At 40.7% G+C, this 25,627-nt stretch overlaps 2 protein-coding genes across 4 annotated transcripts in view; both read left to right on the top strand.

Moving 5' to 3' along the window:
* CARS1 (cysteinyl-tRNA synthetase 1) overlaps window positions 1-2,676 on the top strand; it is a 73,566-nt gene extending 70,890 nt beyond the window's left edge. The window contains exons 18-20 of the mRNA XM_042459423.1: window positions 507-566; window positions 1,638-1,721; window positions 2,495-2,676. Coding sequence (XP_042315357.1) covers window positions 507-566; window positions 1,638-1,721; window positions 2,495-2,629 — 279 coding nt within the window. The 3' untranslated portion in view covers window positions 2,630-2,676. The remainder of the gene's footprint in view (window positions 1-506; window positions 567-1,637; window positions 1,722-2,494) is intronic.
* An 11,383-nt stretch (window positions 2,677-14,059) lies between these two features.
* NAP1L4 (nucleosome assembly protein 1 like 4) overlaps window positions 14,060-25,627 on the top strand; it is a 55,717-nt gene continuing 44,149 nt past the window's right edge. The window contains exons 1-4 of one of the 3 annotated variants that reach the window (XM_042447042.1): window positions 14,060-14,243; window positions 18,600-18,633; window positions 22,431-22,492; window positions 23,510-23,609. In XM_042447042.1, the coding sequence (XP_042302976.1) occupies window positions 18,620-18,633; window positions 22,431-22,492; window positions 23,510-23,609 (176 nt within the window). In that variant the 5' untranslated portion in view covers window positions 14,060-14,243; window positions 18,600-18,619. The remainder of the gene's footprint in view (window positions 14,244-18,599; window positions 18,634-22,430; window positions 22,493-23,509; window positions 23,610-25,627) is intronic. The other 2 variants (XM_042447043.1, XM_042447044.1) reach the window with 2 other exon arrangements.

Raw genomic sequence — 25,627 nt, 5'->3', positions numbered from 1 at the left:
GATGGCCCTTGCAGTCTCTTCCAACTCTACGATTCTATGAATCTATAATCCTCTTAGTGTGTTCAGCCATAGTAATCTACAAATTGGGGTGGGGTAGAGGAACATTTATTAACTAGTATAATATAAAATGGTACCCATTTATAGATGTCATCTCAATCTTGTTAATTGATCCAGTAAAAATAAATGTATTTTTCTCCCATCCCCTTTGCTTTCAAATTACTTGAATCTCTTACACATGGTAGTGTCTCCTGGCTCAAGTTGTGCATTTATTACAGTGTCATTAGGATGAATAAAACATTTGTATTCCGTTATAGTTAGCATTGGCACATACATGAAGACGTATGTTCTAATTCTGTCGTAATGACATATTCTGGATAGAACTGTGTAGTGCTAACAGCTTGGTTTAAAAACCTGAAGTGTAAAACATAGCTATGGATGCCTTACTAATATTATGCATTGTAACATCATTTTCAAACTGTAATCATTCTCTTCACTCTTTCCTATAGATTGAAGAAGAGAAAAGGAGGAAGAAGGAAGAAGCAGCAAGAAAGAAACAAGAACAGGAGGTAAATACAGTGGTACCTCGGGTTACGAAATTAATTCGTTCCGCGGCTAATTTCGTAACCCGAAAAAACCTTCGTAAGCCGAATTGCCATAGGCGCTAATGGAAAAATAGCTCTCTGCTGCCCTCCGGTGGCGGAAAATAGCGCCGAGGTTTTTTCGTAACCCGAAGAAACCTTCGTAAGCCGAAACAATAAATCCCTATGGGATTTTTTCGTAACCCGAAAAATTCGTAACCTGGGTAATTCGTATCCCGGGGTACCACTGTAACCAGATAGTTCTAAAACATCTGTTTTGGCAATATAAGTGGCAGTGATGTCATACAAGAGAAAACGTATTTCAAGCTTTCTCCTCAGGCTGTATGAGTGCTGATTGTTATCCATCTTATTTTTTTAGATGAGAACATAATATAATATTTTCAGGTAGCATAAATGATGTGTGAACTGTGTTTCTGATATTTATGAAGGCAGAGCAATAGAATCTTCTTAAGTCTTCATATGCCACCAGCATCATCAGGGTTTTTGCTATTACCAGAACCAAAGACTAATTTCATTTCTTTTGTGGTGTAACTATTAACTATTTAATTACATTTATGGTTACGAAGGAGTAGCCACATTAAAGAATGGAGCAAGAATATGATTTGGCTTAAGTGCTGGCTTGTGATGTATCTTGTGCTACTCTAGTGTAGGAGTTGAGATGATGATGAGTGGGAGGCCATCATTTTGTGGCTTTTGAATTTATGACATTTTACAAAAAGCAACTAAAAGTCAGTTATTTTTGAGAAATAAGAAAGTAAGGAGGTACTTTTTAAACACTGTAGCTATAGTAGTAATTAAACCTTTGTGGAGTTTGTGAATAAGTACATTGGAAATATTTGTGTAGCCAATTACTTTTTATAAGTAACTTTCAAATCTCTGAACTGTGGGCCAAAGTTTGTTTTCAGATATGATCTTGAAGTAATCAGGCTAAGGCACAATGTGTTCTAGTTGAGCAGCTGGAAAAATGTCTTATTTCCTCACTATGGTATTAATATATTTCTGCCATAATACTTTTTAATATGTATTTTTATATTACAGATAGCAAAACTGGCAAAAATGAAAATCTCGCCAAGAGAACTGTTTAAATCAGAACATGACAAATATTCCAAATTTGATGAGAATGTAAGAATCACCGGGATTTTATTTCTGTGTAAAAGCAATGTGCATATATTACTTAGGTACCCTGAGAAAAGCTGGTAGTGTTGTTGTTGTTGTTAATGTTTGTATAGTTCTTTCAACTATTACTGTAATCATTTTAATTTGTAACCCATCTTAAATCCCAGGCTTAGGGAAACGTTGGGTGATGGTACTTGTTGTTTGCTAAAAAAAATAGTCCAGTCTGGCCATTTTTAAGGGAAAGGGGGCAGTTCTGCCCTATTTTGAGGTCTCTCTGGATCCTTTGAGGCCTAGGAGAGATTTACTTCCCAGTCGGAAGAAAAGACTCTCTTGAGTCTAAAACAGCCCATGGGACAAAAATGTGGCAAAATTGCCCCCAAGCCCTTAGGGAGATTAGGACAGATGTTTAGTAATTTTTTAAAAGTTCAAAAAATTAAAGTTTTAAATTTTCTTTTCTACCCATAGTGTGCAAGAATGTAGCCACCTAGAGGATCCATTACTTGCAAATAAAAGTCTGGCTTCAAACTCTTTATCAGTTATTTCCCAGTTCGATGTAGGTTTTATTATTGCCTTTTTGTTTTCTTTTGTTCTCAGAACTTGAAAGGCTACATATGTGGTTGATTAGTTTTGAATAGACAAATGCAAAGCTCAGCTTTCTGCTTCCTGTTGATAATGTGTAGTACTAATGAAAATGGATAATACAGTTGTATCAACACAGCACAAATAGGCAAAAAGATAGGAATGCTATGGTTTTAAGACACTGAATTGATGTTTTACAGGGATTTCCAACCCATGATACAGAAGGCAAAGAACTCAGCAAAGGTCAAACGAAGAAATTAAAGAAACTGTATGAAGCTCAAGAAAAACTGTACAAAGAGTATCTTCAAATGGTTCAGAATGGTGTTGCAAATTAAGAAGAAAATTTGGACAATACACTTTTTAAATAAATGGCACATCTGGATAACTTGTGGAGATAATGAATTTTTTACCGGGCTGTGACTTCTTTGTGCAAAACTGAAAGTAAATTAATACATTTTGTTGTTTCAATGATGTTCATGTAATGTGTTTATATAACATGAGCTGGAATAAACCAGTTTACTATCTCTACTAAGGAGGGATGACACGGTTAATTACTCAGATTTTTGCCTTGGGTAATATGCAACCCAATCCTATGCATGTTTCCTCAGAAGTAAATCCCACTGAGTTCAATTGGCCTTACTCATTAGTCAGTATGCATGGGATTGGTAGAGCTAGACCTAGAGTAATTTGTAACTGCTAGCATAGCTATAAGATTACACCACATGGAAACTAGGGGATCTGAAGGGGGGGGGGGGAATTCCATGACAAGAAGGCATAGGTATTAGTCTAGAAATTATATATTTTTAAATAAATGTATAGACATTGCCATGTGCATGCATCTGGTTCTTATCTGGCAATTGTATAATGTGCTGTTTCCTTTCTGTTACAATTTATGATCAGTGGCAAATAAATTACTGCTACATTTACCGTGCATAGAAAATGAAGTTTGCCTTTGTTCCACTGAAATGCCAGCTGCTTAAAAATTCTAGAAACAAATATTCCAGGTTTGAACCAGATTTCATTGGGCCAGATTAGGAAAATAACTTGATACTTCTTAGTTTAAAAAAATAATTTGTTAAAATTGGTCTCACGGGACTGGTGGCTGTCACATTACTCTAAATGTTTTTGTTGGTTTTTTCTTACTTTACCCTTTTTTTAAGAAATGCACTTAAAAACATGATCTCAAATTCTCCAAAATGATTCCCAAAAGTAACAGTTTAAGGTAACAGTATTACTTGTTGCAATGAACAATTGGTACAATTACCACTTATTACATTTCTTTTTTTAAAGGATGGTGCTAGTATCACTGTTGTTACATGTTAGAGGTAATGTGTAAAGTGTTGTTTGCAGGTGTGATTCAAAAGCCCTGCTTAGAGAAGACCCATCGAAATTAATGGGACAAATTATAACTGTTTTTTTTCAATGCGTGCTCCCTAAACATGAGCAAGAACAAAATCCTGTTGACCGGCACGACTTTCTGAACATAGGTGGCCCCATGCCCCAGTTGGACTGTTGTTAAATCACAGCTTTAGTTTTCCTGTCTGTTTGCAGTTTTACACACATCTGTTCTGCCAACAATCACATTTATTTCATTCACAAGACACATTTTATTAGATTGATTTGCTTTTTATTATGAATTAAAAGTGCAAACACCTTTATTTTTATTGCCTTTCATCCATATTTGTTGAGCAACTAAACCAATTTATACTATATCATTAGTTAAACTGATGGATCATTTACAACGTACATAATTGTTATTAACATTACATCTTATCATTATTTTATTTATTTATTTATTTACTGTATTTATACCCCACTGTTCAGCCAGAAAGGCTCTCAGAGTGGCTTACAGATAGTTAATTAGACATGTCCTTGCCCTCAGGCCATGGGGGAAAGATTGCTTCTTCCCCAGAAAGATTTGTGTGGGCTTAAAGCGGTGGAAGTAGGAGTACCGTATATACTCGACTATAAGTCAACTTCATGGATAAGTCGAGGGTAGAACTTAGGAGCATATAACAAAGGATCTAAAGGATGAAGCAAAGCAAAACAATGTCAAAGAACTTAGAAAATTCCAGCATACATAACACTTTGTGCTCACCCTTAAGGCTAGATGGATGAGAGAGCAAAGGGAGGAGGTGTCAATGCTTTCAGGACAGATTATACTCTTGCTTTTCACCAGGGGATGGTTCCTTCTAAGATACAGTATTTACATTGACCCGTGGATAAGTCGACTCAGGTTTCTGGGGTCAATTTTTTTACCTCAATTTCTAGACTTATACTTGAGTATATACAGTATGGCTGCTTGTACAGCCAGGAGAGCACTGTGTGAGTCTGAAGATCAGAAACAGGAACAGAAGCAGCTCCTGAAATGAAAGGCAGGAAGTCTGTCACCACACATAAGGTAGAGTATCATCTGAGACCACTTTTAGGAGTATAGATTTTCTGCCTTCGATGTGGGCAGCAAATGCAACCCTGAGAGATTTCAAGGGTGTTATATAGTGCCAATATCCTGCTCCAACTCTTTAAGAGGCTGCACTAAGCAGTCTTGTTCAAGACAGAGGGGAAAGCAATAAGGCAGCATGGACAAGACCCATAGGGCAAGAACCAAGTGCTGAATGTCTTGGCAGCATCTCTCATTTCCTCTACCACCCATACGTTGAAGGTGTGGGGTTACAAGATGTGTGGGATTGCAAGAAGGCTACACTTGCTTGCCTACTGCTCTGCTTCATCTTTTCCTGCTCATATCTGCAAACCACTATTGCAGGCCCAGTGCCCAAGAAACTTTCCTCAGCAGTATATTTAAACTCTGATCACTACATTTTCTCATCCCTGCACAGTCATAGTTCTAATTACAGTGAAGAATGAAAAGGAGGGCTGGGGGTGTGGGGAGAAAAATGTGGCAGCAGCTTTAACTGCTTATTATCTTCCCATGAACTTTTGTGGATATAAACCCACTTCTTTGGATTCTGTACAGAGTGATTTTAAACAGGCTCAGGTATAAAGCATATTTACACAATTGTGGGAGTAGGAAGGAATGTAATAGGACCCAGAAAGATGCAAATCATGACTCTTGCTCTAACTACAGATCTTTCAGTTTTTTAATGGTCAGTTGCTGTGTGAAAGCAATAAATCTGTTAACCAAATGTCAGTTTCCTGGCGTTTAAAACTCTGAGAAGATACCTTTTTTTATATGCAGTAGTGTGGACTCTTGTATTAATACATGTAGTGTGCCATGAAGCACACTACATGTATTGTCTTTGTTCATACCTCTGCTAATGGACTGGAATTTATGAATATAATTCAATACAGCAGTTTCTTTCTAGTCTTCCTTTGTAATTTCCTTGGTCAAGGATCACAACTTGCCAATCACTTATTGTATGGCCAGTGAAGTTGAAAAGTTCTGTGTCTGGTTTTGGGGTATTGCCATTTCTAACATCAGATTTGTGTCCATTAATCCTCTTACATAGACACTGTCCTGTTTAGCTAATTTAGATAATGCTGCTGGCATTGGATGGAATATATCACATTGGCGGAAGAGTAAAGAGATGTGATGTGAGCGATGTTATTGTCTTTTGTAGTGCTTTGTAGAACAACTGGAAACATGACCAGGGTTGCTGCAAGTTCCATGGAAATATGCCAACAATCTGAAATGAGAAGTAATTTTGCTAGCCCTTGGTGAAACTGTTGATGTATCCTTCAGATCATATCAGTCCTGTTCGTGTTTCCTCCACTTTAGTGATCCATTGTTCATGGTAACTTGCTGGTGCTGACTCTGAACAATGAAAGTAGAAATTAAGTTGTTCAGAGATCAAAACCAATATGTAGCATTCAAATGTTCTTCCTAACCCCAGTCAGGCAGTGCACCTATATTGTCTGCTGCTGGTGTGTTATGACATTCTCAGAGATGGTACCATGATAACTATTTTCATAGATACAAAAATAGTGTAGAAGGAGACATTTTCACTTTACTATTGCAGGCAATGGGCTTGGCTTTGCTCCACCAATCAGCAGCTGAATGTGTAGCATTTGCTGTCTAGTAAAATACTGTCTGTTGCCAGCAGCTTTGTAAGCACACAATTTAAACAGATTTTAAAAACTAAACATATAAATACTGAGGTTATCACTGATACTATGCACTGTACAGTCATTTTGCTGACAATTTGTCACTCGGGTTTTATTGTAGTTAAGTGACTTACATTTCAAGAAGAAGTTGAATATTCATTTTGTGAGGTATGTCTTTACTTATGTTGCACTGCAAGGAAACTTTTTTTCCAAGTTCAGAATTCCCCTTCTACACAAAAATGACAGTGGTAAGAAAAAGACATTTAAAACTATCATTCAGTATTTCTGAATGCAACCAATCAGTATTGAGAGAAAACATTTCTCAGATTTGCTTGTGTCTTTAGCAAAAATGCTAAATTGTGAAAAAATAACATTTGGGATTTCCCACATTTAAGGATTTCTAGATCATGGAACAGAGTGAAAGCAGAACTTTTAAACTATTGTCAGTCAGAGATGCTGATAGAGGGTCAGTTTGTACGGTTTGTCCACTCTAGTGGTAAAGTTTTTTGTTGGACTGTCATTTCAGGGTGTAAGTGGGGTTACATGTTGGAATAGTCCCTGGGTATTTAAAATTATAATGCTGGCAGATATGTTAACAAATACAGGGAACACTTTATAGAAACCATGACATCCAAACATATTTTAAAGCCTTTTGTCCTTAAAAATAGCCTAATATGTTCCATGCAGGAAGTATTTGTACTGCCTTCCTCGGACACTATCTGACAAGGACTAAATGTATGCATGTTAATAAACTGAGTTTTTAACACCCTGACATGCAAGTCTCTCTTTTGTACTGGAGAGAAAGGTTCAACTGAGCTTTCTCCCTGATGCGCTTTACGGCTTGATCCAGCTCATCGTACAAATTGGCATTGGCCCAAGCAGCTATATAGGTTAGTTGAGGTCATCAAGCAGCCTTCAGTTCAGTGAAAACTAACTTGCTTAGTTTGAGTCGCATCATGTTGAGGACACAGTTCATGTGTGCATATGGCTAATACTTGCTGGCTCAACTACCAGCATACATGGATTGTGCATCAAATCATACCTTTAAGTATGGCTTCCTTAATGACTGCTGCTGTCTTGAGCTCCCTGCCTAAAATCACTTTTATAGCAGCCCCTTCCACCAAGACATTTTCTCATGGTCTCCATAAGATGGTATTTTGGTTTCCTCAGCTTGTCATCAGCAGCTTTGTGATATCATCAATCATGTCCACATCCATCCCTACTCACATGACAGAGCTATTTGCATGCCTAGGATTCAACCTTTAAGGTCTATACATTGTGTTTAGCAAATGAGGCCATTAAATGAATGGGAACCACACAGGTGAGCAAGTACCTCCACAACTACTTTGTGTGCATTCCCACTTATGGTGGGCATTTCACTTGTAAGTACATAGTGGTCTGAGGCTTGTATATGCCAGTCTGCAGCTTGGTCTATAACAGGACCAGGGAATGAGCCATTTAGATAGTCTGGGATGCTTTACAATTTACTTTTTGAAATACATTAATTTAATTACTTTAGGCAGCCTTTAGGGGCAGCGATGTGGTGACATAGTGGTTAAAACACTGACCCTTGACGATCACAAAGTCAGTAGATCGGCAGTTTGAGGCCCAAGCACTACATGGGCAAGGTGATCGAGAGGGCAGTCGCCTTTCAACTCCAAGCAGTCTAGGATGAAACTGATTATCTAGACCCATTTCAAACTGGTTTCAGGGCGGGACACGAAGTCGAGACTGTGATGGTCGCCTTAGTCGATGATGTCCGTCTGAGCATTGACAGGGGAAATGTGACCCTGTTGGTGCTCTTAGACATCTCAGCGGCCTTCGATACCATTGACCATGGTATCCTTCTGGAACGCCTGGGAGAGTTGGGTATCGGGGGCACCGCGCTCCAGTGGTTCTGGTCCTACCTCTCAGGAAGGTTCCAGTCAGTGAGGCTGGGGGATAGCTGCTCTTGTAAAAGGGAGCTGACATCTGGCGTTCTGCAGGGCGCCATTCTATCCCCCATGCTATTTAATATTTACATGAAGCCGCTGGGAGAGATCATCTGGAAGCATGGAGCTCGGTGTTATCAGTACGCTGATGACACCCAGATCTATCTCTCCATGCCTCCAACTGATACAGTGATTAAGGACGGCACCTCCCCTCTGGACCCGTCTGGAGTCAGTAATGGGCTGGATGAGGAAAAGCAAACTCAAGCTGAATCCAGAGAAAACAGAGGTACTCATGATAGGTACCCCTAATCCAGATAGGGAAATTTGTCACCCGATCTTTGACGGGGTTAAGCTCCCCCTAAAGGATAAAGTTCGCAGTTTGGGAGTACTCCTGGACTCATCTCTACAATTATCATCTCAAGTAGATGCGATGGCCAGGAGTGCTTGGTACCAGCTTCGGCTGATATGCCAGCTGCGTCCCTGTCTGGATCGAAAGGACCTTGAAACTGTAGTACATGCACTGATAACCTCTCATTTGGATTTCTGTAATGCACTCTACATGGGGCTACCTTTGTACCAGGTTCGGAAGCTTCAGTTAGTCCAGAACGCTGCAGCCAGATTGGTCATGGGTACCCGAAGATCGGACCATATAACACCTATATTAAAATCTCTCCACTGGCTGCCTATTAACTTCCGGGCACAATACAAAGTGTTGGTCATTACCTTTAAAGCCCTACATGGCTTGGGCCCGAGTTACTTGAGGGAGCGCCTCTTCCTACATAATCCCCCACACACCCTCAGAACATCTGGGACATATTTACTTGACTACCCCAGGGTAAAATTAGTAAAAACTTAGCAGAGAGCCTACATGGTGACAGCTCCTGCTCATTGGAACGCTCTCCCTGAAAAGATCTGGCTGTGTTCCACGCTGGAAGCCTTCAAGAAGGCTTTGAAAACACATCTTTTTCAGAAAGCATACCCACCTGATTCTCTTTAGAGATAGCGTACCCTAATTAAGATCCGGATATTCAACCACAACCCAACGTTTTTAAATTGATTTGTATTTGCTATGAGATTTTTATTGAATTGTGTAATATTGTTGATGTAACTGTTGATATATTGTATTGCTTGATTATTGTACTGTCTTGTATTGCACTGTATTGAAGAAGGAAGAGCCCTCCCTCCAATCCATCTGCCTTGGTCCAGGCCTTAGAGGAAGAGAAGAACCACTGGACCTCATCCCCTTTCCCTCCACCATTCCCTTCTCCTTTTGTTTCGTGTCTTTTAGATTGTAAGCCTGAGGGCAGGGAACTGTCTGATTAAAAACAATAATTGTAAGCTGCCCTGAAAGCCATTAGGGCTGAAGGGTGAGATATAAATACCTAAATAAATATTGTACTGTATTGTGAACCGCTTTGATCAGACAGAAAAGTGGTATACAAATAAAATTTTTATTATTATGACAGAATGAGCTCCCATTACTAGTCCCAGTTTCTGCCAACCTAGTGTTTCCCAAATTGCTAGGGTCCCAGAAAGGCTCCCACAAAATAACTGTAGTGGATATTTAATAGCTCAGATGAAATAATGTTTTGGCCAGAGCAACATCAGCCTTGGGACCAACCCTGTTTATACTGGCTCCAAACACGCAGAACTCCAGAAGCAAATCCAAATATATTTCTTTATTTTTATTACGGAAATAATCAACACACGCATTCACACACACTCACAAGAACTAAGAAACAAAGGTGGTAGAGATGGATAGATACATCTGCCTTGGTCCAGGCCTCAGAGGGAGAGAAGAAGGCTGGACCTTATCCTCCCCCCCCCTCACCATTCCCTTCTCCTTTTGTATCGTGTCTTTTTAGATTGTAAGCCTGCGGGCAGGGTACCGTCTATTATCCCCTCTGTTGTAAGCCACCCGGATTCCCAGTGATTGGGTGGCATATAAATAAATCCTATTATTATTAGATTGAAGCCTTGCTAATAGAGATATGTTACCGACTGCGGATCATGGTTCAAATCAACGAAAGTCTGGAATGGAGAAGCCTTAATCACTGCTGAGGCAAGTGGGGTGAGAGGCAAATTGACGACATCCCTGTCTGCTTGTAAACTAGACTAGCCCTTCCTTGGTCATGATCCATTGTCTCCCTCTAAAGACAAAAGGGATTATACTGATGCCTCCAGAGCTCTTGTCATGGTGGGTACCTTCCTTGCTCCCTTGACAGTGCTAACTGGTTTTCCAAGTGTAAAGTGGTCAGGCTTTCACAATAGGGTCATTCCTAAGTCACTCAACCCTGCATCCCTTTTAATATTAACTTGATATTAAATATGAGGGGAGATTGGGGGGTCTAGTTTCGGGGTAACACAAACAGTTCGTAGCATGGAAAAGTGCAAGTAGATAAATAGGTATCACTTTGGTAGGAAGGTAACAGCATGCCATGCAGTCATACTGGCCACATGACCAACGGAGTTGTCTTTGATAATGCTGGCTCCCTCAGCTTAGTAATGCAGATGAGCACAATCCCTTATAGTTGAATATAACTAGACAATCTTGTCAAGGGGAAAACTTTACTTTTACCCTGTATGGACATCATCTTGGCCAAGGTATCCTTGCTTTTCTCTGCTTGCTTATAATGCATACATAAGATACTGGGCCATAGAGTTCTGGGTACTCCATGCACACATTCTACTCTCTTTTTTTAAATCATTCAAGGAAGGTGCTCATTACTCATGTCCTTAAGAGAAAGAGGACAGTTGATACAGGAGATACTTGCAGATATCCTGTTCCATGTTTGGTCTCAAAATCTCCACACTGAAAGTTGGCACATCACTTATTCACAGTTGAATACGATGAGCACTTTTAATTCAGTGTTTGCATGGATTTCCTTTGGCATTTTCTTCTGCAGGAATAGGAACTTCAAAATCCCCTGGAGTTCAGCATTTGAAAATTCCACATATTTAGTTGACATATTTCTATCAATGATTTCAGATATTAAGAAATTAGAAGTACAGTCCTGCAAACTGGCAAGTTACAACACAAAATAACACCTTTTCAAGCTATAGTAACAAAATTAGGCTTAGATTTCAGGAAGTGGGTCAGGCCAAGAACCTTTCAGCACCTTCTCATGTGTAATATACTGGGAAGTCTTAACTCTGTTTCTTAACTCCACTCCATTTCTTAATTCTACTCCAACAGGTATAAAATCTCTTATTCATCTGTGGTTGGCTGCTCAGCATTTCAACACTACAAAAAGGTGTGTCAGAGCCTGGTTTGCAAAGCAACTGCTCCTGGTTGCTGTTGTTTTTTTTTAAATATACATTTTGTAATCTCTATTTTCTTATGAAACTCTGGGGCCCTTTTATACCACACAACTACAAAACATTGATACCACTTTAACTGTCATTGATACATCCTGTGGAATCCTAGGATTGGTAGTTTAGGAAGGGACTTTTAGTATTCTCTGTTGGAGAGCTCTAGTGCCAATAGGATGGAACCCTAGCAGTTAAAATGAAATAATAGACCTATCACTGTACATGTCGTGTAAATGGGTCCTGACACCAGTTCTGTAGTAGTTCTTTTTTTCCGTATCTTTTCTATGGCTTTTATTCCTTGAATACCTGTTATTCTTTGGGTATAGATTTCTTGCCTTATAAAGACTCCCTGTGTTATGGCTATACTTATGTGGCTCCTGCCTATAGAAACTCATCCTTAATATTTTCTATGGACTCCTTTTAATAGATTTCTTTATAGTTTATTTTAACAAAATCTGTTTGTCTTAGATTTCCTTCCTGACCGTATTTCCTCAGAATTGTAAAACTGGCTATTTGCCTAAAATTCATATTTCAGTGTAAACAATACATTGGCAGGCTGCCTAGAACCGTAACTTTAAAAGGCTGAAATGGCCAACTATCCAAAATATTTACAGCACTTATTTCACATGAAGCACAGATCAAGGGCGATTATCATTGGTCTTGTATGTTTTCCATTTTCTAACTATTGCTCCCACAGTTGATTTCTTCACACCAAGCTGCTCACCTATTGCAGATTCAGTCTTCCCAGCCTGGTGCAGGTCTACCATTTTGTTTCTGGTGTCCTTTGACAGCTCTTTGGTCTTCACCATAGTGGAGTTTGGAGTGTAACTGTTTGAGGTTGTGGACAGGTGTCTTTTATACTGATAACGGGTTCAAACAGGTGCCATTAATACAGGTAATGAGTGGAGGACACAGGAGCCTCTTAAAGAAGAAGTTACAGGTCTGTGAGAGCCAGAAATCTTGCTTGCTTGTTGGTGACCAAATACTTATTTTCCACCATAATTTGCAAATAAATTCTTTCCAAATCAAGACAATGACTTAACTGGTTTTATTCAGGACAAGCTTTCATAGACAGATTGCTGCCCACTTTTACATCGTTTGTTGCCTCTTGACTTACTGAAATAACACTTTGCTATTTCTTCTTTGATTTCAGGTGTGTGTGTTCCTTCAAGTTGCCTGTCAACTTCCAGAGGCTCCATTTGTTTCATAGGGTTTTCTTAGGCAAGGAATACTCAGAGATAGGTTTGCAAGTGCCTTCCTCTGAAATATAGCCTACATACATGGTATTCCTTAGCTGCCTCCCTTCCAAGTACTGTATGACTATTTAGTTATATTTACAGTTGGCCCTTTACATTTCCAGCTTTGATTTTTGCATATTGGATTATTTGTGGATATAATATATTCCCTGTAGGTCCTCCGGCGCAATTCTGGCAGAGGTTGACCATAGAGTTGCACAGGAGGACGTAAAGACTACTACAGAGAACACTTCTCTAGGCATTGGTAGGTCCTCCAGCATCAGTCTATGGTCACTTCCCACAAGTTAAAAAAAGGGTGTTTTGTAAAAAGAAAAACCTTGCTTTCTTGGGGGTCTTGTGTCCATAACCCCAGCAAATGCATCTGCATTTATTTTATTTACTTAACTGGACCCAAGGCGGATCACAAAAGATGTTTTAAAAAACAACAACTGTGTGCTTTTTAAACACAACTGAAACACCACAATGACGTAACAAGTCAAAAAATGTAGGACCCTTAACATTACTAAGGCTGCATCAGCACTGCAGACACAGTCTGGTTTGACATTACTTTTAACTGCCATGGGTCAATGCTATGGAATTCTGGGAAATGGAGTTTGCTCTGGCCACAGAGTTCTCTGACAGAGAAGGCTAAATGTCTCACAAAACTATTTTTGGCCACAATTCCATAGCACTGAGCAAGGGCTGCTAAAGCGGTATCAAACTGGGTTATTTCTGCAGTGCAGGGGCAGCCTAAGTGCTCAAAGAGTTCGCAGTAATCATCCATCTTGGGGCCTCTTTAACTGCCTGGGATCAGTGCTAGGGAATCCTGGGAACTGTAGTTTATTGTGGCACCAGAACACTCAGAGAAGGCTCAATGTCTCACAAAACTACAGTTCCCAGAATCCCCTAGCACTGAGCCAGGACAGTTAAAGTGGCCTCAAACTGGGTGATTTCTGCAGTGCTGAATCCATACTGGAGAAATAACCCGGTTTGGCACCTCTTTAACTGCCTCTTGGCCGAAGGCTATGGAATTCTGGGAGTCGGAGTCTGTTGTGGGGACCGACGTCCCAAGGGTCGTCCGCGTGACGTCACTCTCGGTGGGCCCTCCTGGCGCCTTAGCCTTTCGCGCTTGGACCAGTTCCTGCGCATGCGCAGTAGACACAGCCCCCCGTCCCTCCTGACGCAGCGATTGGCTCATAATCCCTTCGCTGCCGGAAAGTCAACATGCGCCGCGTGCGGAGCGGCGGCCGCGGCTGACCGCGGGCCAATCGGGGCTCGCCTTACTGGGCGGTGGGGAAGCCGCAGCAGCCAATGGGAAGCGGCGTTGCTGAGCCTGTGAGAGAGGCTCAGAACTAGAGCCTGGGCGCTGGCGGTGCTGCGGCCGTGAGGCGACGCCAAGGCCCGGCCAGGTGAGCGGCGGCAGCGGCGGCGGAGCGGCAGCGGGAGCGGGGTCTTCCGGCCCTGGCCGAGGGGAGGCCGGCTGAGTGGCGCGGGGCGGGTGCGGCGCCCAGGCACGGGCACCATTTTAAGGAGCGGCCCTTCGAGGCGCTCAGCGTGGCGGCCCTTCGCCGCACAGGAGGAGGAGGAGGAGGAGGAGGAGGAGCGACGGCGAGGCCGCCATCCCATCCCCTCCTCTGGGCGTTTCCCCTTCCTTCGGGCCTCCTTTGCCTCCTTCTCCTTCTTCTTCCCCCGCGTGGCCCTCTCCTCTCTGCCCCGGCCGCCTCTAAACTGTTCTGGGAAGAGCCTCGAGAAGGAGTGGGAAGAAGAGGGCCTGCGAGGGAGGGAGGGAGGGAGCGCCTCAAGGCAGAAGGTCCCGTCCCTGCCTCTCGGTCTGTTGCTGCCTCCGCTTCGCTCTCCCGGGAAAGGCGGGTGAGGAGTAAATGCTGCTGTTACTATTATCTGTATCTTGGGAGCCAAGCAGGGTCAGCCCTGGTTCGTATGCAGTCGTAGAATGGCAGAGATGGAAGAGAGGGCCCAAGGCCACCCAGCCCAGCCCCTTCTGCCATGCAGGAGCTCCCAGTCGCAGCATCCCAATGACAGACGGCCAGCCAGCCTCTGCCTGAAGACCTCCAAGGAGGGGGACTCCACTACACTCCCACTGGCGAACAGCCCTGGCTGTCAGCAGGTACCTCCTCATGTTTAGTCCTTGGATGGGAGACTGCTGACGGACACCAGTGCTGTAAGCTATACTTCGCAGGCAGGAATGGCAGAATCACCTCTGAGTGTTCCTTGGCTAAGAAAACACTTTTAAATTCATAAGATCGCCATAAGTTGATGGACAGGTTGAAGGCACATTCATAGCTGCGCTTCATGGGGCCTCCATAGATCAGCTTGAGTTGAAGGAGGATACATATAAACACGTGCGGTGCCTCTGAGTGTTAATTGCCTCAGAAAACCCTGTGAAATCCATGGGCAGGAGATCCTGTGAGGGCGCCAGAAGTTGAACAGGCAGCTTGAAGGAACAGACACACAAAGTACCGCTCTCTGTGTCAAAATCTTCTCACAGAAACGCAGTGTCGCCAAGGTTCAAAACACACACTTGCCTGTCATAGCTGGGCTGCTGCCTGTGCCTTTGCAGCTCTGTAAGGGAAGCCCTTGTGGTCTGGCATTGCTACATGTAGCCCAGCATCTTACAGGCTGAGGAGTATAAATGGATTCATGCTTATAGGATCATAGACACCATAGAGACCACAAGGGCCATCCAATGCAACCCCAATCTGCTGTGCAGGAACTCACAATCAAAGCACTCCTGACAAATGGCCACCCAGCCTCTGTTTAAAGACCTCCGTAGAAGGAGATTCCATTGCTCTCCAAGGGAGCGTGTTACACTTACATGGTTCGAGTTAGAAGAATTCTGTTAGATGAAATATTTACAGATAGTAGTAATTGACTTTAAGTAATCATCATAATTGAGTTTAATCACTGTGTATGAGACAAACATCCTAAACAAGGACACTCCTCTGTTCCAATTGATGTGAAATAAGCCTTGGCATTGAAGCAATCTTGAGTGAAGCTCTTTCGGCCTTCATCAGAAGAACTTGGGGAGAGCCATATATCCAGTTTTTTGTTTGCTTAAGAGTATTACGTCAAGGAGTGAAATGCTCCTGAAGAAGGTTAGCTTAAGAAAAACATCCAGTCATTTTTCCTGTTCCTGAAGAAACAGGTCCATTTTCCTGCTAATACTAAAAGGTTTAACTCCCTTTTCTGTGGTGTGGTTTCAGTTGTTGCATCTCCCACTGCCCCACACCTTTCTTCAGCTGAGTTTAAAGACTGGCAGAGTAAATTGAGTACCATAAGTCCCTAATCTTATGCTTAGATACTCTGAATATTGAGTACTGTACATTACATTACTCCTCAAAATGTTTCCCACTGAAGATAAGTGTGTGTCTCTGTTTAAGGATTTTCTTAGGTAAGGAGTCCATAGAGGTGGTTTTGCCAGTTCCTTCCTCTGAAATATAGCCTACAGCACTTGGTATTGGCCGTCTCCCATCAAAGTACTAACCAGGGCTAACCCTGCTTGGCTTCTAAGATCAGACTGGATCTCGTGGTGCCTTTTGTGTTTTGAGGCCAAAACATATTACCCCCCACCCTAAAAAATGTGGGACAGATGAGGGCATGAGATAGGTGTTTTTACTCAAAAGGACAAAAATGATTTTTAAACAACATGCTTAATACAGAAACATTTTGAAGGCTGAATTGGGAGGGCTGCAAGTTGCCCTTGGGTCCCTGATAGGGCTTTATGTGATCCATGGGTTCCACTTTGGCCTACAGAACAAAATTACATTAATTTTTCAGTGTTTGTACTTTTTAAAACATTAAGTGGGACAGTCAATATAAATTATTCTCTTTTTCATCCCAAGGCTATTTGTATAGTCTGTCAAAATCTATTGTATTAACTTGCTACAACACAATGCAGGCTAAAAATACCGTGAAATGGTTAACAGGTTTTTTAAAAATGTGTTTAATTTGAATAGTCTGCTGTCAGTTTTAACATATTTCAGACAGAAGCAGCAATTATGTGTACATACCTGAGATTTCAGGTCTTCTGAGACTCCATAAATCTGTTCAGTATTTTTTTTAAAATTGTGCTTTATATAAAAGCTTGGGTGGGAAACATTTGGCCCTTAAGACGTTGGAGTCCAGTTCCCATCACCCTAGTTGACATCAGCCCAGTTTAGTTTATGATGTCCAACAGCTTCTTGTGGATCACATTTGTATGCAAGTATACACGGAGAGCCAGCGTGGTGTAGTGGTTTGAGCATTGGACTACAATCAGGGTTTGATTCCCCATTCAGCCATGGAAACTTATCTGGTCAGTAGTTCCCAAACTTTGGTTCTCCAGGTTTTTTAGGACTTCAAGCTCCCGGAAGCCCCAGCCAGCTTGGCCAACAATTCTGGGAGCTGAAGTCCAAAACACCTCAAGGAAAAAAATGGGACCCACTGCACTGGGTTACTGGGTGAGTCACACAAATGGGCCCCAGAAAACTTTGTGATAGGTTCACCTTAGGGTCACTATACGTTGAAAGCAACTTGAAGGCAGACAACAACAAATAGAGAGAGAGAGAGAGAGAGAGAAAATGGATCACCAAGTGTGTTTGCACATCTTAAAGGTTAATTTGTCAAGATTCACAGCATAAATTTTTCAGGAGAGGTCATATTACCACCTTCATATAGTATTCAGGATCTTCTAAAAGGTATTAGGGTTTTTAAAACATTGACTGGATTCAGATTATATTTTTACATTTTTGATATTTCAGAAGTTTTCCGAAGAGCAGCAACTTCCATTTCTTTCTTCCAGGAGAGTCAAAAATATAATTTTAAGAATAAATACCTTTTTAACTAAGGGGTCAAGCAGAGCATCTGGCCGCTCCAAACTGATCACTCCCTGTTTGGCGTGGCACCGTGGCGACCAGACATCAGATGCCGCCATGGTCCCAAACGGACTGCCGGCAAGGAGCGATGTTTTGCCAGCAGCCCTGGGCTGCCTTAGGCAGTTGTGGCACATCTGGGGCCCTGTGTCATCTTTATGCCGCGTCCCTGGATTGGCCCAAAGCTGGCGCTTTTGGCCCATGTGTCGGGCCTATGCACAATGGAGAATTTAATGACATGATAGACAGTTGTAATTAGATGGGTGAATGTTGGCAATCAAAATTAATAGACCTACTTATTAATTTCTCCTTTAAAATAATTCCAGCCTTTATACTACAAGATACTTTGAATGTGTGCAGAGACTAGTGGATATGTATCAGGGGTTGAAAACCAGGGTGTCATTCCTTTCAGAATATTTTAATGAATAATAGTTTGAATAGTTTCAAGAGAAAAGTTAAGAAAATTTAAATATTACTTAATATTTTATTAGGACTTTTTAACTGAGTTAATTAAAAGGTACCATGGAAATCACTGGGTGACCTTGGGCAGCTCACACTTGATTAGCTTCAGAGGAAGGCAAAGCCAAACCCACTCTGACCAAACTTGCCCGATATGCAATTCTGCATACAGTAGGGACAAGAAGGAGATTTTGGGTTGTGTTTGTTTGTTTTTGTCAGTTCCCTTGCACTCTGTTCCAGTGTTTTGAGAGGTGGTGCTAGAGGCTGCACGGGAAAGAGAGAACATTGCTTCCTTCCTCTAGCAGAGCTTGTCATGAGCAAAGCTCAGTTCATATGGAGTGTGGATTACATCCATAATATATAAGAATGATATTCCTCCCTAAGTGTTATTTTATTACCCTGTGTGATACTTAAACATTTGAAATTATTGTCTTTCAGGCGGTGAAAAGATCTTACAGATGGCAGATAACAGGTATGTTCTGAAAATCGTTTTTATAAGAGTGGCTACTTAATCCTAGAACAATTGTTTGTTAAAATGGGTTCAAGGATTGTAGAATTTGTGGTATTTTGGATTTCAGAAGCTCACTGCTGTATATACTTAACAATAAGCCAAAATTAGAGATTTTAATATGAACAGTGGATAAGTTGAGGGTAAAATTTAGGGGCATGTAACAAACAACCTAAAATATGAAGCAAAGGAAAACAATGCCAAAAAACTTTTTAAAAAATTCCAGCAGGCATAACTTTGTTCTCACACTAAATGTTGGCTGGATGAGAGAACACAAATTATGCTCTTGCCTTTCAACAGGGGATAGTTCCTTTTTTAAATAAGAGTTACAGTACTTTCATTGACCTGTGGATAAGTCGACACAAGTTTTTTGGGTCAGTTTTTTAAACTAAAATTTATAGACTTATACACGAGTATTTATAGTATTTTAAGAAAATATTCCTTTCACAGTAGTTTTGCTTCTGTATCTTTCTCACTGTGTGGTTTTGTGTAAAATTATCTCTCTTCTTGCAGTGCTTCTTTGGAAAGTTTAACATATACAAAATTATACTTCTTCAATATAGCACATATTAGAATGAAAATGTTTCACACTTCAGGCTTGATTTGTGGTACACTTGATGAAAAGAAAGACCACTAATGTTTTCAAAGCATTTACTGTTTAAAAAAATAATTCTTCTTAGTTTACTTCTAATACAGACACAAATACCAACAGAATTATAAATATAAATACCCCACCACATGACAATAATATATTCAAAAATAAAATCAGTTTTCATGGATAGTATAAATATATTGTTTTATATTTTTATTAATTTTATAATGTATATATATATTTAATTATGTTGAAAAATACATCTTAACAAAGCAAATACTATTTTGCTACTTATTGATCACCCACTGATTGCTGAGTAGGGTGAGATCTTCTGCTGGAAGAAATCAGGAAACATGTTATGATTGGTGCTCTATTCATTTTGAGAGTAAAATTGTTCTTACTTGCTCCATGCTGGCTGCTGTAGTTGAGGCAGTTTCTCTGGATTTATCCTGAGTGCCAGCTATTCTAAATTTCAGTTGTTCTGCCCTAGTTTTGGTAAATTGCTCTGTGGTTGTTTAGTCAAACTTGAATCTGCGTTATTGCTACCTGTTTATGGTTGGTTATTTATAAAGTAATTGGCTAGCTCAGTTCAGGAGGCAATTAATACTTTAAGGGATATTCCTGAATACTTTGATGAAGGTACTAGTATAATCTGTCTGAAGAAAGGCTTCCTTTGGCTCTAAGTGAGTGTAATGTTTATTTTCCATTTCATATATCCTCTGGTTGGTTAAGCTGTTTAAAATGAGTGGAAGAAGTCCAATCCCAGAATCTCATAATAAACTATCAAGATCTATTATACCGAGGCTTCAGGACTAATTTTGGCACAGAAATAGGTTTGAGTGCTCTGATAGATTAATTAAACAGCTTAATAATGATTTACATACCTGAATGGATGAGTTATGTTGAGAAAGTCAAGATACTCTATTCTTACATATCTTAGCAGCTTACCAACTATGGCATCCTTTTTATCAGTTTTGGGAATATGTCTCATGATGCTACAAGAGCTGCTTCCAATATGTTATGGTGGGGCACTTCTGTCCTTTGGCCCTTGAGCTATAGATTCCCACCAAGATATCTTATCCACCAGCTATCTTAGAGACCGCCTCCTCCCGTACAATCCTCCCCGCGCTCTCCGGTCCTCTGGGAGGAACTTACTGCAGCCTCTAAAATCTAGGCTTGCGGCAACTTCCCAGAAGGCTTTCTCTGCTGTCGCCCCCAAACTCTGGAACGACCTGCCGGATGAGATCCGTCAGATAACATCATTAGACAGCTTTTAAAAAGCGGTCAAGACGGATCTCTTCCGGCAGGCCTTTCCAGATTAACCATCCCGGCCCAGGTTCCCAGGTTCCCTCATTCCTCCCGTGGCCCCATCTTAGTAATGGTTGAGGATCAACAGAGGGATATCAGGGTTTTTAGTTTTAACTGCTGTTTTTATGCTTGATATTGTGTTTTTAATATGTTATACTGTTTAATACTGTCTTAAGGGGGGGAGGGATAAAGTGTTTTTAATTGTCATATTTTATATTTTACTGTTGTTAACCGCCCGGATTGGTTTGCCAGAGGGCGGTATACAAATAAATATTATTATTATTATTATCATTCTGTTTAATATCTGCGTGAAGCTTCTGGGAGTGGTCATCTAACTATCTGAAATAAAGTGTCAGTGGTATGTTGTTGATGCCCTGAGTTGCTGTTGCTTGTCATCTGAGTCAGGTGAGGCTATGGAGGTGCCGAGTTGATGCCTGGATTTAGTAATGGGGATGGATGAGCAGTAGTAAACTTAATCCTAAAGCTTAATCCTGATAAGACAGAGGTCCTGTGAGTAGATTGTTCTCTAGTTCAGAGTGATCAGTTTCACTCTCAACTGAAGCGGATGCTGTTGTATTCCCCAGAAGGATAACTGTGCAATTAGGTGTATCCAGCTTTGTCTTTAGAGGCCTAGATGACCTTGAAGTACACAGTGCCTTTCACCAGGCTTAGCTGCTGCACTTGCTGCAGTCTCTCCAGAACTGAAGTAGTCAAGCTATGGTTTCTAATACTTTGTTTACACTCTATCTGGATTACTGCTATTGTTGTATGTAGGTCTGCCTCTTTAGATTGTAAGCTTGGAAGAAGGGAATTGTCAAATTAACAATTTTTAAGTCACTCTAGAAGCTTTTTTGGCTGATGGCAAGGTGTAAATGCTTAAATAAAAGAAATAAAATGGTACAGCATCTTCAGTTAGTGCAGAATGAAGTGGCTGGAATTTTGACTGGCATTATTTGTTAAGATACTATCTTGCTATTGTTAAGGAGTTTATCTGGCTGCCATTTTCCTTTTCTTCCCAATTCAAAATGTTTATGCTTACTTTTAAATTCTTAAATGGCTTGTGACCAAAGTACTTGGAGAAGTGCCTCCTTCTGTATGAGAAAGGTCGTCAGCCACGGCCTTTCTCCAAATACTGCCTCCAGTGAAAGATGACAAACAAGGGAGAGGGCAATGTTGACAGTGGCACCCCAGTGTCATAGGAATTGAGGGATTTTTAGTGCATGTCAGTAACCATAAGAGTTTAGTATCTTTACATTTTCTTTTGCTCATCTATTTGATTCTCTACTTGAAAATGGTATCAAATATCAACTTGCAGGATGCTCTTATGTGGGCTGTGTTTCTGTTTAATTGGAACCACTTAGTTCTGCATCTTATTATTCTCAATTTGAGTGGAGCCACTGAATCAATAGGAAATGGTAAGTCAACATTAATACAAGTTACATTGATTTAGTAAGTGTACTGGATTCTAGTTGGGACTAACAATTGGATTTTGAATCTAATATTTTCTCCAGCTATCTTTTTAAAGTTGCAAATTGGAAACATTGGTGTATGACTGGCGAAATCTGCTTGGCAAGCAGTTTGAAAATCAGAGTTCCGTGGGAATCTTTTCGTTCAGAGAACACAATGTAAAGAGACTAACAGGACCTTTAGTATTTCTCCTAGAGTCAGCATTTGCAACATTTACAACTTGTGATAAATGTTTTTAATCCATGTTCAGCGTATTCATTTTAGTGTCAGTTAGTAGCAGTATCTCAAATTTAAAAAATGTGCAGTTAGACAATTCAGTTTTAATGCCTATTATATTTACAAAACTTAATTGTGACAGTAATAATTAGATATATCTCAAAATATGGTTTTGCAGTAAAGCAGAAGATGCTGCCTCGGATTCTGTGGAAGCTGCTAAAGGAACAGGTGACAAAAAAGGTATTTAAAAAGCAATGTTTTAGAATACATAAATATACAGTTACAGTTCCCTAATAACATTTTTACTTCTTTAAAATCTCTGAAGCAGTGGGAAAAGCAACTGCATTGCCAGCCATCCTGATTTTTAAGTTTTGCTCATCCCTGCATCCATCTGTAGGGTGAAAGTCCTGCTTGCAGAGAGATGGGTAGTGAAAGGAGCCGCTTTGATTGTCTCATCATAGAAAAGCGGGATACAAATAAAAGTTTTATTTATTATTTATTTATTAAAGAGCTGGCAGAGGAACAGGGTTGGAGACACTGTGGCTGCATATTCTGTTGCTTCTTTGGATAAGGTCACTTAATTCCTTTGAGTATTGTAGTAATCATGCTATGAACTTTTGTGCCTTCCATGTATTGAATAATCATCAAGGGCATATAGCAAAGCATATTGTGACCTCGAAGGCTTTCAGAGAAGGATGGCATGGAAGAGAGTTCTCTGAAGATGCCAGCCACAGATGCTGGCGAAACGTCAGGAATAAAGTCTTCTAGAACATGGCCACATAGTCCAAAAAACCCACAAAAAGCTATTATTGTGACCGTTCCCACATACGCATTTTTTTAGCATTCTGATAAGGCATAACTCTTCAGGAAATGAGAATAAGACCTATTTGGGCCAATATTGGTGTTGGATATGAATGCATGCCTTAGGATTTAGGGATAGGACAGGTTAAAATTCCCGAATAATGTAGTTTAAGTGGCCTGGGACAATAAGAGAATTTAGCTAAGATGATAGATTTTGACCCTGGGCTTCATTACCTCTAAAAGATTAGGAAAATGTTTTATGCCTTCTTTGCAGTTTGGTGTGACTGAAAATATCTGTCTAGGCAGTAGTGTTCTGGGAGCATAATATTACAAGAGTTAGACCAAAACTTGTCAAGATTAATTATTACATGAAACTGCTATCCAGAAAAATTTCTAATAAAAATATAAAATTGTGCCATAATCAAATTAATTTAAATGCTACTGTTTCTCTTGTAGAAAAGTTAGCAGACCAGGTAATGCAGAATCCACAAGTCTTGGCAGCTTTGCAGGAGAGACTTGATAACGCCCCTCATACTCCTTCCAGTTACATTGAAACGTAAGTGTGAGAAACATGATTCAACATAAGTTTAAAATGTTTTTTTGTTTGTTTTTTGTTTTGTTTTGTTTTGTTTTTTTTGGGGGGGGGGTTGTTGAAGACAGTCCAAGGACAGGCAGAGAGCCCCAGACCTTATTCAGCTTCAGTAGAACAGTAAGGGCTTTCCCCAAGTCTTTGAAATTGCTTGTAAAGCAAGGAAGAGTCTCAGTCTAAAAGTAATGGATTACTGTATATACTCGACTGTAAGTTGAGAAATTTATGCCCCAAAATTGGCCCTAAAATCCTGGATCGACTTACATATGGGTCAGCAACAAGTGCTGCTTAGAAAGGTCCTAAAACAAGTGAGCCTGATGCCTCTCTCTCTGTGTTTGTGTGTGTGTAAGAGGTCCTCTTCCCATAGAAAAAAACTTCCCATTCAACTCCATTTGCTTTTCTCCCCAGTCCAATCTGCAAGGCTTCTCTTCTGAGGGAAGAAAATACCCATTTAACACCACTTGCTTCCCTCCCCAGTCCGATCTGCAAGACTTCCCTTCCCAGAGAATCAAATCCCCATTTAACACCACTTGTTTCCCTTCTCAATCTGATGTTAAAATCTCTCCTCTAGCACCTGACAATTGGTGTTAGGGGGGTGGGAGAAGCCCAGAGAAGGTGAAGGAAGGATGGAAGTGGTGTTTCTCCCCTTCCATCCTTCATTATGGCCCCTTAAGCGTTACCCTCAACATCCACAGGTCATACCAAAATCCAGGATTTTGACCCTGAAACCTTCCCTCAACTTATACATGAGGTCGACTTGTACACAAGTATGTATGGTATACCCTTCTGGAGAATAATGATAAGCACAGCTTTTGAGTGCCAAGGCTAGTCAAAGTGTGTGGATCCTAGTCAAAAGATAATCAAAATGAAGGGAAAGTTATTTGTTCTCAGTTAATTACCTCATACCTGTGTAGTGCTATTGCATATTTTGCCACTGGTAAAAGATTATCTTGTGTAGTATTTAAAATGGAAGAATGTGGATGAGTTCTTTCTGCCATAAGTACTGCATCTTGTGGTAATTAATTCTAGATGGGCTGGGCAACTGCAAAAAGACTCAAAAATGTTTTTGCTCTGAAATGCCCCCAGGAATCATCAAGCAGTGTGAAGTCATTTTTGCCAGCCCCTGCAAGCCATTTTAGGAATGTCTTGGCTTGGTGGTTAAGATCCCAGTGTTCTGATAATCAGAAGATCATTGGCAATTCGAGGCCCAACTGCCGCATGATGTGAACTCCTGTCACTAGTCCCAGCTTCTGCCAACCTAGCAGTTTGAAAGCATGCAAATGCAAGTAGATAAATAGGTACCACATTGGTGGGAAGGTAACAGCGTTCAGTGCATCTGTCTGAAATTGTTATCAAGTTAACTGAGCAGCCCTGATTGCATTGTCACACTAAACATTTTTCTTCTTTTCATGTGTTAAAAGACTCAACTGTTTAAGTTATGATCAGGAGTAAGGGCCCGAACAGACAGGCCAAAATAAAGCTGTTTTGGGTCACTTTGGAGGTATGCTTTTTAAATGACACATGCATCTTAAGAGGCCAGAAGCTGCGCCAAAGCTGCACTCAAGTCCTTAGAACTGGAGGGTGGCTTTGGCGCAGCCTCCGGCCTCTTAGGACGCATGCTTCATTTAAACAGCACACTTCCAGTGTGGCCCGAAGCAGCTTTATTTTGGCCTGTCTGTTAAATAACACATTTTACTGAATATTCTAGTTTTCGTTTTCTGAATCTTTTCAAGCTTTAATGTATGTTTTAGGTGGTATGACTAGACATCCTCATGGTGCCTTTAATGTAGGTTTGCAACAAATCTGCAATGGTCAATTTCTTTGCTGACATTGCAGTGCAAGTGTAATAAAACTTCCTTTGCTTCTCTTCCCTGCAGTCCTTGGTGTTGCCTGAAAACCAACTCTGGAGGAATTATCCAGTCCTCCAGAGGAGGTTTTTGCAAGGTATAGCAGGTTGCTGTGGAAAGAGGAAATACTTAACCTCT

This window comes from Sceloporus undulatus, chromosome 1, assembly GCF_019175285.1.
Source record: "Sceloporus undulatus isolate JIND9_A2432 ecotype Alabama chromosome 1, SceUnd_v1.1, whole genome shotgun sequence".
NCBI classification, from domain to species: Eukaryota; Metazoa; Chordata; class Lepidosauria; order Squamata; family Phrynosomatidae; genus Sceloporus; species Sceloporus undulatus.
This window is presented reverse-complemented; position numbering and strand designations above follow the sequence as displayed.